This window comes from Pteropus alecto, unplaced genomic scaffold (genome assembly GCF_000325575.1).
Source record: "Pteropus alecto unplaced genomic scaffold, ASM32557v1 scaffold256, whole genome shotgun sequence".
Taxonomy (NCBI): Eukaryota; Metazoa; Chordata; class Mammalia; order Chiroptera; family Pteropodidae; genus Pteropus; species Pteropus alecto.
In genome coordinates this window covers 1,080,712-1,099,681 of record NW_006437784.1, presented here as the reverse complement: position 1 = coordinate 1,099,681, position 18,970 = coordinate 1,080,712, and the positions used below count along the sequence as shown (strand labels likewise).

The 18,970-nt window shown below is 42.0% G+C and overlaps 1 protein-coding gene across 1 annotated transcript in view; it reads left to right on the top strand.

Moving 5' to 3' along the window:
• ROR2 (receptor tyrosine kinase like orphan receptor 2) overlaps nucleotides 1-18,970 on the top strand; it is a 73,199-nt gene that overhangs the window by 26,048 nt on the left and 28,181 nt on the right. Inside the window, exons 3-4 of the mRNA XM_006914931.2 lie at nucleotides 13,720-14,007; nucleotides 14,787-14,817. Coding sequence (XP_006914993.1) covers nucleotides 13,720-14,007; nucleotides 14,787-14,817 — 319 coding nt within the window. The remainder of the gene's footprint in view (nucleotides 1-13,719; nucleotides 14,008-14,786; nucleotides 14,818-18,970) is intronic.

Genomic DNA, 18,970 nt, shown 5'->3' with positions numbered 1-18,970 from the left:
ATATGACTTTGATGCGATGCCGTAGGAACTTAACTCTTGTTTATATCAATTAGCTTATGATAAAGTTGGTTTTGTTATACACCCTTTCACTAAATTTCACAGAACCTATCAAGGACATTAGGTGAAAACTTAGTAGAGAAGGGCGGTACACCAGGTCTTCGAATAATGTTGTTTGAGTCAGTGTCGTTTTGTTATGACTTTGATGCGATGCCGTAGGAACTTAACTCTTGTTTATATCAATTAGCTTATGATAAAGTTGGTTTTGTTACACCCTTATACAAATGCTTGTAGAAGGGCGGTACACCAGGTCTTCGAATAATGTTGTTTGAGTCAGTGTCGTTTTGTTATGACTTTGATGCGATGCCGTAGGAACTTAACTCTTGTTTATATCAATTAGCTTATGATAAAGTTGGTTTTGTTATACACCCTTTCACTAAATTTCACAGAACCTATCAAGGACATTAGGTGAAAACTTACTGTAGAGAAGGAAGCAGAAAGCCACAGCAGCCTGGCCTTTTCCCCATGGTGGCAGCATGGGGCAGTGTAGTATGGAGAATGCAGCAGTCTGAGCTTGGTTTGCCCAGAAGACAGACCTGGATTGCATGGCGGCTTCACCTTCCTATTGGGGCCAGCGCACTGCTCTGGGCCTCATGTCACCCCCCAGCCATTGGAGGGATGAGAAGGGCCTAGGAGACAGCACTTACCCAGGAAACAGTGGCTGGATGCTGATGCCATTTTTTGTCATCACAATTGTGATCGTTGTTGGAGATCAGTTTCCAGGTGTGGATACCTAAGCAGCCCCTTGGGGGACAGGATTCTAGTGAGCAGTCCCTAGGGAGTCTCAGGGAAACCCAGGGGCCCTATATTCCAGTGCAGCCCAGTTCTCTTGTCCTGCAGCGTGATTTACTTTCTTTTAGGTTATGGCTCTTGCACAAAAGGGGATTCCCTCTAGCCTTCCTTCCTGTGCACCGCCCCCCCCCATACCCTCAGTGATAGGAATTGATCTGGCAGTGCCATATTCATTATCCATGTGCGTTTTTGTTTAAAGGGCTTCTGAGACTATCACTGCTTGGTCACATTTGGTTTAAATCATATATAAAATGTAATAATAGTTGTATGGATTGTATGAGCTTATTCTTTAATCCACTTACCATTTATGATGCCCACACATCTGTAAAATTGCAGGCAGGTGAAAATGGTTGGCAGACCAGGTCATTAGTGAGTGATATAACCACTCTGCCTGAGCTTTTTTATTCAGATGCACTGTGCCAGTATTGACCACTTAATGTGCAATTAATTGGTGGTTAGTATTGAGAGATAGAGATCCCAGAGCAAAAAGCCTATCTAGAAGAGAAAATGAACACAAAAGACTTTGTGATTTAGAATTGAAAAGTTTGCCCGAAATTTCCATATGCCAAAGTACTGTCATTAGGATTAAACCCGACTCTGGTTATAGTACTGTGTAACATGGGAGTGGACATTTAACAGGAGTTTTGTGTTCCTTGCTACATTAGACACACGATTTGTTATTGTTATTACAAAAGAGTACATTGGGCCTAGAAACCATTTGCTCTTTTGTTCCAAGGCCATTCTTTAAGTGCATATGTCACACATCTAAGATTTTGTAAAATCAGTACTGTGGAATGTTTGTGGGAAGTGGATAATTTCTGAGAGGCCAGGCAGGTGGTGCTGGTCGTGTCCATTCTGCAGCTTCCCACAGCAGACCTGGCGGGCCGTGTCTCCGGCCTGAGGAGAGCTGCTTACTGGCCACGCAGAAACCAGGAGGAGAGTTTCTGACTCTCCCTGTTGGAGGAGGACACATTGCAGTTATAGGTGATCTCAAGGGCACTCTAAATTCCAGAGCAAGAACCAATGCCTACTCACCAAGCTGTCCCATGCTATTTGCAACATGCTGTGCTGTGGAGCTGAACTAAAATTTCCTTGAACAGAGAAAACAAAGCAGTCAGCTGAGGTCACCACATTGACAATGGAAACAAAGCCTGTTCTCTGTTTACTGAGTGTTGGTTCCTAATTCATGTAGGATATATGGATTGAACAGCATATATTTTAGGTGCATTTCTGATTTATTTTGGAACTCTTGGGGTGTGTGTGTGTGTGTGTGTGTGTGAGAGAGAGAGAGAGAGAGCGAGAGAGAGAGAGAGCGAGAGAAGGTGAGGGAGAGAGGGAAGGAGAAAGGGAAGGGGGGAAAGAGAGAGAGAGAGATTGAGAGAGATTGAGAGAGATTGAGATTGTTTCCTGGAGTTTACTATAGAGTGAAAGTCTCCACAGCTGATGGGGTAAAATTGAAAACAGCACGTTAATTGCAGATACCATGTTAAGTCTATGACTGGGAACATGGGCCCAGGCTGAGCTGTAAGTCTGGGCCCCTGCAGTTCCTCGCTGACTGTCCCTTGGCCCATTATTGTAACCTGGGGAAGTGTACAGAAGGCCTAAAATGTTTCCCAACTTCCTCTGGACAGAGCTCACATGGGGTTTCCAGGCTCTGAGCCTGTGACACTCTCAAGGTGAAGGCCATTTGTTGAGTACCCCTGACCTGCCAGCTGTGAATTTGCAGTACCCATTGGTTTCTCTGGGATGTGGTCAAACCGAATGGTGCTAGGAGAAAACCCTGACCCACAGATAAGAGGTTTCAAAGTGTTCAGAGTAGTGTTGTCCAGGGCTGAGATTGGGGACAGGGGCCTTGGACAGGGGTGCATGTGAGCCTACCTGGGAAGGGCAGGGATGCACCTGGCTGATTTTTACCTCTAAGTCTTCCTCTTTATCTCTCCTTCCCAGGGTCCCCTCTCAAACCCCTCTCGCTTTCCTTGGGTAGCTTCTACCACCAGTGCCGCAGCTGGGATGGAGTCATGGCAACTGGAGGCTACTGTCGTCTGGCCAGTATTGTCAACAGCTATCCTTCCTACTGAAGTGGCAGAGAAGGCAGTGATGATTCTTCTTCCTCAGCTCCTTGGGCTTAAACACTGCAATGGGCTTATTCATGTGTGGTTGTCTTATGGCTGTCTCTGGTATGTGTGTGTGTGTATGTTTCTGTGTGTACACATTTCACCTCTCTGTATCTGTGTGTGTGTTCATTCATGGCCCTGTCCCTTTGTGAGGATATGAGTGTCATACTGTGTGTAGATCTTGGTTTTTTGAGCTGTTTCCTACCTTCAGTCCTTCTGCCCCTCTCCATTACTTTCAGAGGGCTGTCATAACAAAGCTTCACAGACTAGGTACCTTAAACAATAGGAGCTTATTTTCTCACAGTCGTGGAGACTGGAAGTCCCAAATCAAAGTGTTGGCAAGGTTGGTTCCTTCTGGAAGCTCTCAGAGAGAAACTGTCGTGTGCCTCTCTCCTAGCTTCTATTGCTGGCAGTCTTTACAGTTTCATGGCTTGTGGCAGCATCATTCTCCTCTCTGCCTTTGTTGTCACATGGCCTTCTCTGTGTGCCTGTGTTCAAATGTCCTTATAAGGACACTAACTATTGGAGAAGGGACCCCCATATGACCTCATCTTGATAGCATTTGCAGTGATACAAATAAGGTGCCATTTACAGGTTCCAGGGATCAGAATTCCAGCATACATCTTTGGGGGACACAGTTCACTGCCCAGTACCCTTCTCCAAAAGTGCAAACACTCAGGTACTTTTCTCTATCTCTCAGTTCCTTTTATTTCACTTCCTCCTGTTTTTCTCATTCTCTCTGATTCTCATTCTTTCTAATCTCATACCCTCTTCTCCTTCCCCTGTTGCTCTCTTGCTCAGCAAACCCTATTCTATTTTATACAACTGGCCCTATGCAGACCACTAGACAGCTCAGTGGGAGAGTCTGAGGAGGAGTGTCCCACTGCCACCACCCCCATCTGATTTATTGACCTATAAATACTTAACCCTGGAAGAGCATCTTTATTTCCTTCCTGGGGCTCTCAGGGTCTCCTAGTCACCTGCCCTTCCAGGCAGGTTGTCTGTTTTGTTTTCCACCAATCAAAACCCTATGACCTTGTTACCCCTCATAGATAAGGCTTTCTTTATCTCCTTCCCAGACCTGTCAGTGTGGCCTGGTCAACAAGCAGACCCTCAAACACCTAAGTAATCTGACTGAGTTGGTGAATGTGTGGATGGATGGTTGGTTGGGATTTAAAAAAAAATCACTAAGCATCGATGTGACTCTGAAGCCAGAAGGGTGTTCCCGGTCATGGGTCCTCCTGTCCCCTCTGCCACCAGTGTGTCTTCATGCTTGGACTCAGCTCCACTGTCCAGAGTCGGGGGTGAGCAGAGAGCTGGCCTGGGCAGCGGGGAGATGGAATCCATCAATGTCCGTCATAAAAGTCACCCTGCTGTTAAGAAGGGGAACCCTCTTGGGTAATTAAAAGTGGAGACTTCTGTTCTCCTCGCTGATGCTGTATCCAGGTGAGCCTAGTTCTCAGTTGCTATGCCTGACTCCTCGAGGCCTGTTCAGTCATGCCTGGAGAGGTTTGGGGCAGCTCTCGAGGAAGCCTGTGTGAGCTAGTGGGGAGCTTAGCACTGGTTAGTACAAATCCCGTATTTTGCACATGAGAGAAATGAAGCCAAGAAATTAAATGGCTGGCTGTGAAGGGAGAGAGCAGTGTGGTGCTTCATCTTTAGAGAACTTACTTTCTAGCTTTTATTTTGGTCTCCAGAGAATTCATAACATTTAGAAAGAGTGGACAAACTAACTTGGCCACTCTCCTTCTTAAATTACATGTAAGTGTTCAATCAGATATTAGTCAAAAATGTGAATGCTTAGATGAACTTGCAAGAGAGATGGAGAACTGCCTAGGAGCCAGGAATAGAAATGAAACAGAATTGTGGCATACTGGGTGCTGAGGCAGGAATCACTTGAGTTGGTCCCACTTCCTTGGCAGCCTTAAAGAACAGACTAGTTATCCTGGGAAAAAGTTTACCCGAGGCAGTTCTGAAGATATCATGCAGTTCTGACATAGGTTGCCCAAAAGTGACAGGTGGTGCCACCATGTGGCTGTGGAGCAGATGTTGATGCATCTGGGTGCCAGAGGAGAAGGAGCACCTATAAAAGACATGGACACTTCAGCAAAGCTAGTGTGGGCAAAGGGCATCTGCACATTTGTCAGGTCCTCCAATGCTTCGATGCTAGAATAACCCCCCAGAACGCAAATGCTCCTCTAGAGAGAATACCCAGGAATAGGAAAATCCTGAGTGAGATTATATGAAAAAATAAATACATTGAAGTTACTGATTTCACTGGGAATTGCATGTATTTATCTTTCAATCAGGAGAAATAAGGGATTGAGACAAAAATCAAGTTTGGTTTTAGGAAAATGAAGATGTTTACGTTTCTTGTACCCTAATACAAGGCCTGTGAAATATCAGCCCTGCTACAGAAACCATGCTGCTAGGCTCAGCTGTATCGGAGCCCTGGGTTTTAACATCAAGTCGGAAGGGAACCCAGGAGGTCTGGAGAACAGAGGTGTTGTGGATAAGCCTCCATAGAAAGCCAGGAGTCCTGGGGGCTGCAGTCCTGGGATAGGAGCGGTTTCACCCATAAGCCCAGTGAGTGCCTCGGCCCTGGCTCCAGGTGGGAGACACAGGTGTTCTCCTCATGAGCATTCAAACTTGGAACCACACCTCGGGAAACCAAATCTACATGACTGGAATGTTTTTGGGAAATCCCGAGCCCCAGCCTTCACGTGGAGACTTGGCACTGCCTGTCACAGGGACCTGGGCATCCAGGGAGTCCCATAGGAAAACCAGCCAGACAGTGAAAAATTACAAAGCACACTTGGAGAGGCCCAGGGTGAGTGGGGAGTTAGCAAACAGTAAACCCCAAAGGATTAAAGATAAAGGAAGAATAAAGGAACCAAGTAAACCTTCTTGAAATGAAAATTACAGTTGATGAAATGAGAAACTTCAGGTTAAGGAGTAGATCGTTGATAGCTAAAGATAAAAATAAAGGACAGGGAACATAAAAGTAGGTAAAGGGCATGAGGAATCACATGAGGAAGTTCAGCATATATCTAGAGAGAGATTTCAAAGGAGAAATAAAGGGAAAGGGAGAAACAATATTTCAGGAGATTTTGGTGGAGAATTTTACACAACTGATGGATGGCACAAATCTTCAGATATTAGGATTGGCACTGAGGCCCAAGGAGGCTAAAATAAAAATAAATTCACAGTTGGCAATACTTTAAAATGGCAAAGACAAAGGGGAAATATGCAAAGTAGCCTAAGAGAAGAAGAAGAAAGGTCAGATTACTCGCAAAAGAACAAGAACTGGCAAGACTTGCAATAGTAACTGCAAAACCCAGAAGATGGTACTGTAATTGCCAGTCTAGACTTCTGTACCCAGCTAAACTGTTACTAAAGGGTAAATTAACAGGTATTTTCAGACCAAGACTAAGTGTTTACAGCCTCAGTGCTTTATCCAGAGAAGGATGACTATAATTGGGAGGAAGGAGTGAGATGCAGGCAGTGTTGACAAAGAAAGAACTTGGTAAATAGGTCAGCAATCTAAATGACTCTGTTAGTATAGTAAAAATCGTCAATAATAATGACCACATGGGGCTTAAAAACAGTAACTAAAGCATTGGGAAGCAGTAACTCAAAGCCGTGGTGGTTTGGGGATCATTGCAGCTCACAACATTTCAGAGTGCTTGTATTTGATTGTATTTGGGAGACTGATTAGCCATTTAAGTATAACTTTCAAACAAGAAAAGGGAAAATAAAGAAAAAACAGTAAAAAATAGGAAAGGAAATTAAGAGACAAAATAAAAACATTAAAAATAAAACCCATCAGTTAAAAACTCATAGATGACTACATATAGATTCATAATAACATGTTAAGTTGTTATTTTTACAAGATTCATGTATAATATATAATCATTAAAATGATTTAAAAATTAAAAATAAAGAGTAGGACTGTGTTAATCAAAGTACCCTGAAATAGCTACATTAATATCAGACAGAATGGTCTTTTTAGACAAAAGCCTTACATAATGATATAAGGACCAAATGATGAAATAAACCTGAAGTTTATTGCACCCAGCAATACAACTTGACAGAATTACCAGTAGCTGTTTGATAAATACAGAAGCAGCTGACATATAACTCATTGAATCTAATACACCAGCCCATAGGCCATTAGGAACCGGGCCGCACAGCAGGAGGTGAGTGGCAGGCGAGTGAGCCAGCAAAGCCTCATCGGTATTTGCAGCTGCTCTAGTGCTAGCATCTCCACCTCAGCTCCACCTCAGATCATCAGGCATGAGATTCTCATAGGAGCACTGGTCCCTGGTGCCAAAAATGTTGGGAACTGCCAAATTCTAATAGATAAGAACATTAACAATTTGAACAACAAAATTGACAAGCTTAATCTAGTGGGTGTGTACACATAACACCTGCACTAAGCAATTAGAGAAAATGCATTCTTAGCAATCAGATGTGGAGCATTTACAGGAATTGATGCTACACTAGCCACAAAGCATATTTCAGTGCTGTCAAAGAGTCATTACCACACAGGCTATGCTTTGTGAAAACAGTGTGATGAAAGCACTTTTAATAATTCATAGCTAAAAGAAAAAAATTATTAGATTGCTAAAGAATTTATTAGATTGCTAAAGAAGTTGAAGGGAAATTTTACTTCATTGACACATAAATTAGAAAAGGAAAAAGAAAATTCATTAACTGCAGAAGTTAGAAAAGAGCCACAGTGTAAAGATTTGAACAGACAGCTACAGAAGGAGAGCCCCGATGACCAAAAACTTTCCAAAAGATGCTCAAGCTCATGAGGAATTCTTAATATGGAAACTAAAAAATTAGCATATGTCAGATTGGCAAACATTTTAAAGCCCCAAACAGCAAATGCTGGCAAAGTCGTGGGGCAATACTTTTTAAGACATTGTTAGTAGAGTACAAATGGTTTCGAGCTCTTCTGAGACCTAGAGAAATGAAAGATTTCAAGGCTCTATGGCTTAGCACTTCTGCCTCCAGGTGTATACTTTTGAGGTACTTTTGTACATGTTCAGGGTGAGATGTATACAGGTGGTCATTAAACACTTGTGTGAACTAGAAAAACTGTGGGAACAACTTACTGCCCCTCAAATGGGAAATGGATAAAGAAATTGTGGATTGCTTGTATAATGGAACATTATACAGTAATTAAAATAAATGAACTGCAATAACAGATAAATCCCAGGCTGGCTTTGAGTGGGGGGAAAAAAAAAAAACTAGCAAAGATGTTCTTCCAGAGAAAATTTCTAAAAATATGAACTAATGCAAATATGTGTTGGAATAGTGCATACCAGTTTTCTGGAGAGAGAGAGAGAAATGAGGGAAAGATGGGCTTTAGTTGAACTAATAATATAGCTCAGTAAAATGGCAAGATAAAAGCAAAGTATACATGGTGGACAGAATAATGGCTCTCAAGATGCCCACATTGTAATCCCTGGAACTGATGAACATGTCACCTTTCATGACGCAGTGACTTTGCAGATGGGATTAAGTTAAGGATTTTGAGACGAGAAATGATCCTGGGTGATCCAGGTGGGCCCAGTGTGACCACAGAGGCCCTTGTAAGGGGTAGGCAGGAAGATCAGAGTCACTACTTGGAGGTGTGACAAGAAGCAGAGGTGGTAGTGAAGCGAGGAAGGTGCCAGGAGCCAGGGCATGCGGTGGCCTCCAGGAGCCAAGAAAGGCAAAGGAAAAGACTCTCCCAGAGCCTCCAGAAGGAACGCAGTCCTGCGACACCTTGAATTTAGGACTTCTGACCTCCTGAAGTGTAAGATAGTAAATTTGTGTTGTTTTACTCTGTTAATTTGTGCTAATTTTTACAACAGCAATAAGAAATTAGTACAATATATAGACATCTGATAGTTTTCCTGTAAGCCTTAAACCACTTATGTGGAAATAATAGAAGTAAAACCAATTCACAGAATAGTAAGGAAAATTACAAAATACCTAGAAAACTGCCTAAAAATGTGAAAATCTATATGAAGAAAATGATAATGCTTTTCTGAATAGATGAAAAGGTCTGGAACAGTGACATAGACTTTGCTTTCTCAGTATTGTCAAGAGGGCAGTTTTATACAAATCATCTATAAAAGCAGTTCTCTATCAAAGCCCTAATTTTTAAATGAGCTTGTCAGGATGATTCCAAATTAAGTTTGAGAAACTAGCCCAAAAAGTAACATTTGTTATTCTTGATGTCTAAATATATTTTAGTCATCATAATTGAACAGATGTGATGTTGCCACAGCAACAGACCAAGATCAGTGGGATGGGGGCAAGGTTAGAAATGGCGGGGAGGTTGTTTTAGGTGACAGCCAGGGAAACACCCTCTGTGGCATTAACATTTTGGCAGAGACTTTCTCTTGAGAAATAGCAAAAATTGGAGGACAGGATATTCTCGGCCAAGCACAATGAGGGGCAAGCTGGGTGTGTTTTAGGAAGAGCAAGGGACCCACCCCCACTTCCTGTGGGGGAGAGTATGGGAAGGGTAGAGAGAATTATAGAAGCATTAATACCATGGATATAAATTAGCTTTTCTCCATTATCCATCTACTTACTTTCTTCCTGAAGTCTAAGTTTTGCTAAACCCCCTAGGGAAGGAGCTATGAATTTATGAAGTTATGATATCGATCTATGGTTTTAGTCTCTCTGAGTGGCCTATAGAATATGAAGGAGGCTGATTCAAGGCCTAGATTAGGACGTGGGTGCCATCCATGGAGATTGCGCCCTGTCCATTCCCAGCTGGACAGGCCTTCTGCATGCCACTGCATCTGGAGACTCCCCAAGTATAGGTGCCTGCCATTTAGGAATGTGCTTTCCAATCCCAGTATTACCCTCCAGTGATGCTTCTTCTCAGTGTTGTTTCTGGTCTGCTCTGTGTTCATTATTGGATTGGTCTAGTTCACTGAAACTACAGCTTTTCTTTGTCCTCAGCCCTTTGGAATAACGGTTCTCAGCCCAGGCCACACGCTTAAGGGCTTTTGTCAGATGCCATTGCCCAGGCACTGACTGGGAGTTAATTGCCATAGGGTACAAGTGGATGATTTTTATAAGCTCCCAGGTGATCCCGATGTGAAGAAAGATTTGCCCCACTGGTTTAGACAGTGTAAAATCAAGAATTGGTAGGAACCCCACATGTAGACTAGATCACTTCACTAGATTCTCCTTTGTTTTCTGTAAACTGAGGAAGGTGTCGCTTCATGCTGAGTGTTCATCTAGTTGAGAGTGAAGGGGATCTTCATAAATGGGGCGCCTCGGGCTCAGAGGAAATCAGTGGTAGTCTTACTCCAAGGCCTGCGCAAAGCTGAGGGTAATTGGCAGTACACAGTGGTCTCCTCCCCTTTGCTTGATGCCTCCGCTCCCCTCCTGATTTTATGTGGTTGGTCTACCTGGTGTGACCTTGCCCATACTCCTCAGGGGGCACTTCCTGACCCCAGGACTACATTTATAATGTCGTAATGTACAGCCATCATCACTATCTAGTTTCAGACATTTTCATCACCCCAAAGGAAGACCCCATTCTCACTAAGAGTCATTCCTTAATTTCCCCTCCCTCAGCCTCTGGCAACCACTACTTTGTTTTCTGTTTTGCGTATTTTGTATGGATTTGCTTATTTCGACTATGTCATGTAAATAGATAAATAAGAGCACTTCGATAATTAAATCAACTGTGTAAGGTACTTGATTCCAACACATGTAGATTTCTTCAGCCCATGTTAGCTATTATAACTAAAGCATCTAAAAGGGAAATACTGGCACCATTTCTGAACTAAGCCTTGTTCTAATTCCAGTGGATGGTTTCACAAAGTTAAATAGAGATTGACACCAAGCTGTCCATGCAGAATTGGCAGGAGATTATCTTTCCTAGTCTGTAGTTCTGAAAAAAGAGTCTTCGTGGGGGACACTGAAAACCTATATCTAAACCGTTGTCATCTTGTCAATGAAGGGTATAGAAGAAGCTGTTGAGGGGAACGATAAAGAAGAATTCCATGTTTCCATACCCATTCAGTGTAAAAAAGATATTCTTGCAAAGAAATAGATAGTCTCTTTATGGTAATTGGACAGTCCCACTTTCTCCCCTGGTGTCCTAAGTTGTACAAAGGAATGTTCTTAGCTTTCTTCTCTAACCACTCGCCTCCCTTTCTAGACAAATGTTTCTTCTATATCTTTCAAGATATGTAGCTGATCAATAGAGATATCCCAAGTTGATGTACACAAATGCCCTAAAAACGGAGGGAGGTGGTGGCAGAATGACTCTGGAGCCAAGCCCCCCAAATGGATGAGATGACAGTCAGCAGTGACCACCGTGTCCTGGCCCTCAGAATCTCTGGATATGCTCCTTCAGATTTTTGCTAGTCAGCTCAGAGGCACAGACTGTCTTTTCACAAAGTGTTGCATGGTCTGCTGGAAAGTCACAGTTTGTCATCAGTGTAGAGATGAGAATTATAATTAAACTTTTGCCACAAGGAAGAGAGATTGTTGTGACTTTAATATGTCATTTGCTATTTTAAATGACAAATTGATGACTATTTTATATGCCCTACTGTGCATTTAGTGTTAAAAAGACCTTAATGAGGCATTTGACTATTAAGCAACTTGAAAGTGCTTCATGTGAAACCCTCTGGTTAAGATGGGCCCTGGCCAGAACATGATGAAACAATGTGTTCACCATAATCTGGGAATCCCAGATTGTATCAAAGCAACCATTTCAAACTGTCAAATCAGATATGACTTTGTATTCAGAGACACAGGGTCTAGAGCAGGAACCCCAGGAATGCAGGTTTCCCCAGGTCAACCTGGAGCAGTTAAGTTAACGAAGAGCATGCATTGGGAACGTCACCTTGCTTTATTCAGCCTGTCTTTTCAGAGGGTTGTCATTGATGTTGTTATCCTCCAGCTTTTTGTTGTCCATAAAAATTCTCTTCTACAACTTAATTCAGTGTATTGAGAATAGGGTTAGCTAGAAGAGAATTGAGGTAGAACCTAATGATACTATTAACAGTAATAATCAGTGCAAATTAGTGACCCCTCTCCAGGCAGATAACTATCCACTCCCCTTTGTGAAGGAAAACCATCCCTTCATCTTGAAACCCACGGCCTCCTGCCCCCTCAGCTACCTCTTACCGCTCAACGTCTAGGGGCCCTAACCCTTCTTGTGAAACTTAGCCCCAGGGTCCACTAGAAATCCTGTAATTTTCCATCCAGTTAAATAACAGAGACATGCCATCTTGCAATATTTCAACTTCATTTCTTAAAAGAATAAGGACTAAACAGAAATCAAGCCAAAAGATTCAGAAAATGAATATATTTTATAGTCATCTTCAGATTGCGCAATTATCTCTGGAGTCCACCTCCTGGTGATTGTTTGTTTTGTCTTTTTAGCCTTAGTTTCTTTTTTTTTTTTTTAATGTGTTATGGAAGTTTCACATGCATGTTTATCTTGAGAGTAACTTCCCAGCCCCTGACGTACATACACATGCATGCACACATGTGCGCACACACACACCACAGACACACATACCACACACCCACATACACCACACAAACACCATACTCATATTCCATATAAACACCAAACACACCACACACACGTACTACACAACATACACACACCACTCTCCTCCACTGGCTCTTTCACTTCCTCTTGTCCCCCATGGCCTGTATGACCAGCTGAGTGCTTCTGCCCTGGATTGAATTGGGGCCCCACATTGCAGGGCACCATTTCCAGCCCTGCTTGCTCTGTATTCTGCTTTTAGGCCCTGTTTTCCCTGCAGAGTACAAGCCCTGGATGGCTTCTTCCTGCTCCTGACCTGGGTGCAGTGAGACAAAGCTTTCAGCAACTCGCGGCCTCATCATTTTTGTTCTGTTCAGGCCTTCAATTAGCTTATGTTTAGAGATGTCTCTGTGGTGTATGGCAGGAGGAGGATGGACTTTTTTGAGCATGAATTTACATTATAAATTAGTGAGATTGGATTAGATTTAGAGCTTGAAAAGAGAAGTATAGTCAGTCCTCATTATTTGCAGATTCCATATTTGCGATTTCGCCTATTGCCTAAAATGTATTTGTAACCTCAAATCAATACTCATGTACTTTTACGGTCATTCACAGAAACGCCCAGAGCAGGGAAAATTTTGAATTGCCTGCCGTACGTGTTCCCAGCTGAGGCTGAAGGAAGGAATGCTCTGACTAATCATTTTAGCTCATACTGTAAACAGGTGTCCTTTTCATGGTCTGTCACTTCATGTTTTTCACACCTTTGTTGGTGATTTCACTGTTTAAAATGCCCCCAGTAATAGTGCTGAAGTGCTATCTAGTGTTCCTCAGTGAAGAGCTGTGATGCGCTTATGGAGAAAATGGGTGCTAGATAAGTTTCCTTCAGGCATGAGTTGCAGCACTATTGGCTGTGAGCTCAATGCTAGTGAATCAACAATATATATTAAATAAGATCTCTTTAAATAGAAACACGTAAAACAAGACTGTGTAGTAGGTTGATGTAAACACTGTGACCAGAGGCTAAGCCACAGTAGTGGTTTCACATTCCTTAATTCAGTGTTCTTGGCAACATTCTAGAACACAATTACCGCCAGTAATGAGAGTGTACTGTATGTGTGTGAAAGAAATTGAAGCCTTCCCCAGGCAGCTCCTAGAAGGAGCCCAGGCAGCCCTGCCCTCCAGCCCTCACTGAAGTTTGCTCTTTTGTGACACTCTCCTTTGCAGGTTACTTTCTGAACTTTCTGGAGCCAGTGAACAATATCACCATAGTCCAAGGCCAGACCGCAATTCTGCACTGCAAGGTGGCCGGCAACCCGCCCCCAAGTGTGCGATGGCTGAAGAATGATGCCCCAGTCGTGCAGGAGCCCCGGCGTGTCATCATCCGGAAGACAGAGTATGGCTCTCGGCTACGAATCCAAGACCTGGACACAACGGACACTGGCTACTACCAGTGCGTGGCCACCAACGGGGTGAAGACCATTACCGCCACAGGTGTCCTGTTCGTGCGGCTTGGTAAGTGGCAACAGTGTGGGCCTGCTAGTTTGCAGCTAGGGAGCATCACAGCCACCATGTGCAAGATTAATTTGCAGTTTGAAACTGAGCATGCACACACCAGCAGAGAGGAAATCAATAAAGCCTTTCCCCAGGGCCTTTCCCCTTGTGCATGTTCTCGGCTTAACCTGCTCCCTATTCACTGGTAATAAAAGAAAAGGGACACAGATGGAGGGTCTAAACCTGGATGTAGAACATGATACTCGAAGCTGAGCTTCGAGACTTAGTGGGCAGGCCATGTGTCACAAGGTCACCCTGTGGGGAGGCTGCCACTCACAGCCCTGGAGGTCTCCCCTCCCCCAAGAGGTCCAGCACCTACCACCCAACAGAAACCTGGCCCAGTGTGATGATGACAGTTCTGTTCACAGGTGGCGACAGAGTTAAATGGCTAGAAGTGTATCCCCTTTCATCTCAGTTGTGAGAAGGTCTCTGCAATGCCCCAGCCTGTCACACAAATGGCAGACCATTCTGTCACTGATTAGTAGAATAGATCTCGTGAATCGAGATCAGATCGGGGAGAGGGATAACAAAAACTCCAAAAATACATCCAAACATTTCTGCATAAACAGAGTGCCCCTCCGTGCTTCACGGTTTTCCTATTCCTGAGCAGGGCAGAGCCTGGCGGAGGACAGCTCACCACAAATGAGCACCGTTGGCTACAGCTACCATTGGCTGGATTGGAAAAAGTTTGACTCCAAATCACAAAGTATTAATAACGTGTCCTTCTCTTTTCTTTTTAGGTCCAACACACAGCCCAAATCATAACTTTCAGTAAGTATCTGTTTTCCTCAAACCATTTTCTCATTCTCTGAGGGTTTCCGTTATGTAAGAATCCAGGTTTTAAATCCAGCAAGCACATGTCTTTGCCAAATTTGCTGGAAGTTCACACAAGGCTGGACTTCACACAAGGATGGCAATGTGCTTGATTTGGACTGGAAAACAATTGTATTTTTCAGTTTAATGTTAGGGAAGATGTCATGAAAACAGAAATTGCTAGTTTCTTCTGTGATCATGACCTTCCAGAGTAGGAATATCAGCATGCATACCAGGTTGCCCAGGGCCACTGGGACCCGGTATCCAAAAACATTTGGAACGAGAGAGGCAGTTTTTCCTGAAATCCCAGCACAATCCACAATTGTAGGTGTGGTCTCAAACCTTCTTCGGTGATGAAGATGAGGAGTCAAAGGTTCGGAGCCTGGCTCAAGGACTTTATTGAGCTGTGAACAGTTCCTGCTGTGAACTCAGGTCTCTTTCCTGATACAGCGCCTTTCACCACAGCCGTCCGTTGTTGGAAGATTCCGCTTTGGACCTCTTATGTCAGCATGTGCCTGAGAATCACTCTTTAGAGCCTGTGTTTGAGGCTAGCAGTGGCAGTTGGAGTCCTCATTTCCTACCCAGACATATCGGAGAGCCATAGCTTCCTGCTGTGAACTTCCAAATGTTCTGAGCAGTGACGCACACACTGTGTGTTGCCTAGTTGAGCAGTGTTTGCACATCCATGTCTCCCGGTGCCTCATAAACACTGGGCCACTGAGACGTGGTGGGTGGGCTGGGGTCCTCTGAGCACATATCAGGCGCTGCTTACACAAGGCCGATTTGTGAGAATCCTTAATAATTATTCAAGTGAGGAAGGAAGAAATTGCATCAAGGAAATGTCTGCAAGACTTTGGAAAACGGTATAAATCATTTCAAACACTGAATTATTATTTTCTTTTACATTTAGATCATAATTTATATAAATATATGGCAAACATTATACTTTATAATATGGAATCCGCAAATAATGAGGACTGACTATACTCTTTTCAAGCTCTAAATCTAATCTAGTCTCATTAATTTATGATGTAAATTCATGCTCAGAAAAAGTCCATCCTCCTCCTGCCATACACTACAGAGACATCCCCAAACATAAACTAATCGAAGGCCCGAACAGAACAAAAATGACGAGGCTGAGAGTTGCTGAAAGCTCTGTCCCACTGCACCCAGGTCAGGAGCAGGAAGAAGCCATTCAGGGCTCGTATATAATATCATATATATAAATATGATTATAATGTAATTTGTTAAATATGTAAGTAACAAATATATTTACATATTTAAATTTCATTTTTAAAAACAATATTTTTACACTTATTTTCTTCTCATTTTTAATTATGGATTAAATCAACACATTCTTGCAAATAATTTGGACAGTTCTGGTAAAGTGAAAGTTCACCCTGACCCGTCCCTCTGACCTTTGCCCCAGGATGGCCTCCATTGTCACATAGGTATGCCAAAACAGGGCCTTTCTCAGCATTTAGTACCTGTGTGTACCTAGAGAGATAGAGTATTTCACTTTTATCTACTTTTTTACATAAATGATATTATATTTGATGTTTAACTAACAGTGTGTCAGTATATTTCAAATTTCCCTGATAATCTTTCTTCCTGTCCACAGAGTGCATGACTTTTCCTGCAGTGGCAGGAATTTCCATTGCTTCCACACCCACAGTGGTTTCCCTGTTTGTGTCCCAAGACTGGTGGACAGTTTCTCTAGGGGGGATTCTGAAGAGTAGGGCAAAAAGTGGCACAGGATGTACCCACCTGTTTATAAAGTGGACATGCACTTGGCATGCACAGGTCGCTCCCTCCCACCCATTAAGAGGACTCGTTTCTCCTTGCCTCTAACCTGATTTCTAAATCTTCACTTTTGCTGCTCGGAAGGAGGAAAACTGGTGTCGTCTGCTTTGTTCTCCCTCCCCATCACTGCTGAGGCCTGCTGGAGGATAGGTGTTTCCTGGCACTCATACTTCTTTGTCAACCATCTCTTCATGACCCTTGCCCATCGCCCTTACATTGTTTCTTAATGATTTTTCATAAGTATTTGTCTTATTTCTTGATCACACAGAAATTTAAGTTTTTCTGTCATGTATCAATAATTATATAGGTTTTCATGGGTCTTATTAAAGAGTACCCTAACTTCCCTGAAAATTCATAATGGTATTTTGATTGGAATTATAATGAATTTTTAGATAAATTTGGGGAAAATTAATATCTAAATTGAATTGTCCTGTCAAGAACCTTCTTCATGCTTTAAGATATCCTTTTCTCCCTAACATTCATTGTGAAAAATTTAAACACATGGAAAAGTAGAAATAGTTTTATAGTAATATGCAATCCATATACCTACCAACTAGATCCTACCATTTACATTATACTGTGCTAGCTTTATTGCCTATCTTTCCATCCATCAATCCATCTTATTTTTTTTTTTACTCATTTTACATGTTGTATATATCTGTACACTTATCCTGAAATTTTTCAGCGTGGGAATCATTAACAAGATTGCTTTTTTTTGAGTTAAAACTTATGTACAATGAAATGCACAAATCTTAAGTATGTCATTAATAAAGTGCAACAAATGCAAAAACCTCTGCAATCCAAACTGCTATTCAAGCATAGAACATCCTGTCACTGGCGAAAGAAAGTTCTATCATGTAACTTCCTAGTCAACTCCCCTCCTTCTCCAGGCAACCACTGTTCTGATTTTTTCCTACTGTGGACCTGTTTTACGTGTTTCAGAGCTTCATAGAAATGTAATCCTGCAGCACGTAGCCAATTAAGCCCAGCTTCCTTCACTTAGCATTGTATTAAAGATAGATCCATGTTGTACATGTATCAGTAGGCTGCTACTTTTTGTTGTTGAATGGTGTTCCATGCTATGACAGTGCCAGTCAGTTTATCCATTTTCCTTTTGATGGACACGTGAGCAGATTGCATCTTTTGACTCTTACAAATAAGCTGTGATGGATATTCTCACACAAGTTTTCTGTGGGCAAGTTTATTTTCATTTCTGTTAGGTAAATACCTAGGAGTAGAATTTCCGGCTTATAGGGTATATATATGCTGAGTTTTGTAAGAAATACCAGACCTTTTCCTGAGGTGGCTGTACCACTCACTTTGCGCTCACACCAGAGGTAGGAGAGTTCTGGTCCCTGCATGTATTCACCAGCATATGGTCTGGTCAGTCATTTTAAGTTGAGCTATTCTGGTGGGTATTATTAATGGAATATTTAAGACTTGTGCATTTCATTATATGCAAATTTTAACTCAAATGATCTTCACGTCATTTTCACATCTTAAAAAAGTAATTTTTATTAGTCATTCAAAATTTTCAAGCAAATGCAACTTAAAGCTATAAAGTTTCCTCTGAACGCCATTTTGGCTCCATTTTTCCCGCTCCTGCCCTCAAACACATGGGTTTTTGTTTTTTGTTATTTTCTGATTTTTGTTGCATTTATTATCAGTGAATGTGGGATGTATTTACTTTTGGTAATTTGTTAAGATTTTCTTTGTGACCAATTAGATATGGTTAATTTTTGTGACTATTTCCTGTTATTTCAAAAAATATGTGCGCTCTGATGGTGGCCACACATATCTCAATTTATATATAGATCACATGTTAAGTATGTTATAAAAAAAAAGTCTATATATTTTTTTGTCCACATGGGTTACAGATATCTGAAAATTTGTGAAAGTCATCTATACTCATTCTGAGTTTACAATTTCTATAAATTTTTTATTTATTAAATTCGTGTGTACTTAAATACCTATAGGTTTGAGGCAATATAGCTTATGTTTAGTTTTGTTTTAAGTCTCTTTTAATGCTTTTCACCTTGAGTTCAGTTGCCAAATAATATTGTTGCACCTACTTTCTTTTTGTTTGCTATTCCTGTCCCACTTTTTTTTTCAACCTTTTTATGTTCCATTTTATGTAGGTCTCTTGTCTCTTGTAAATAGCGTATAAGTTCCTTTTTTTTTTTTTTGGAGATTGGTGAGGACGGTTTTTCAGTCTGAAAGTTCATGTTAATACATGTAGGTTTTGTTCATTTTAACGATTATACAGCATTCCATTCAATGAGTCAGTTCCACTTTAATCATGCATGTT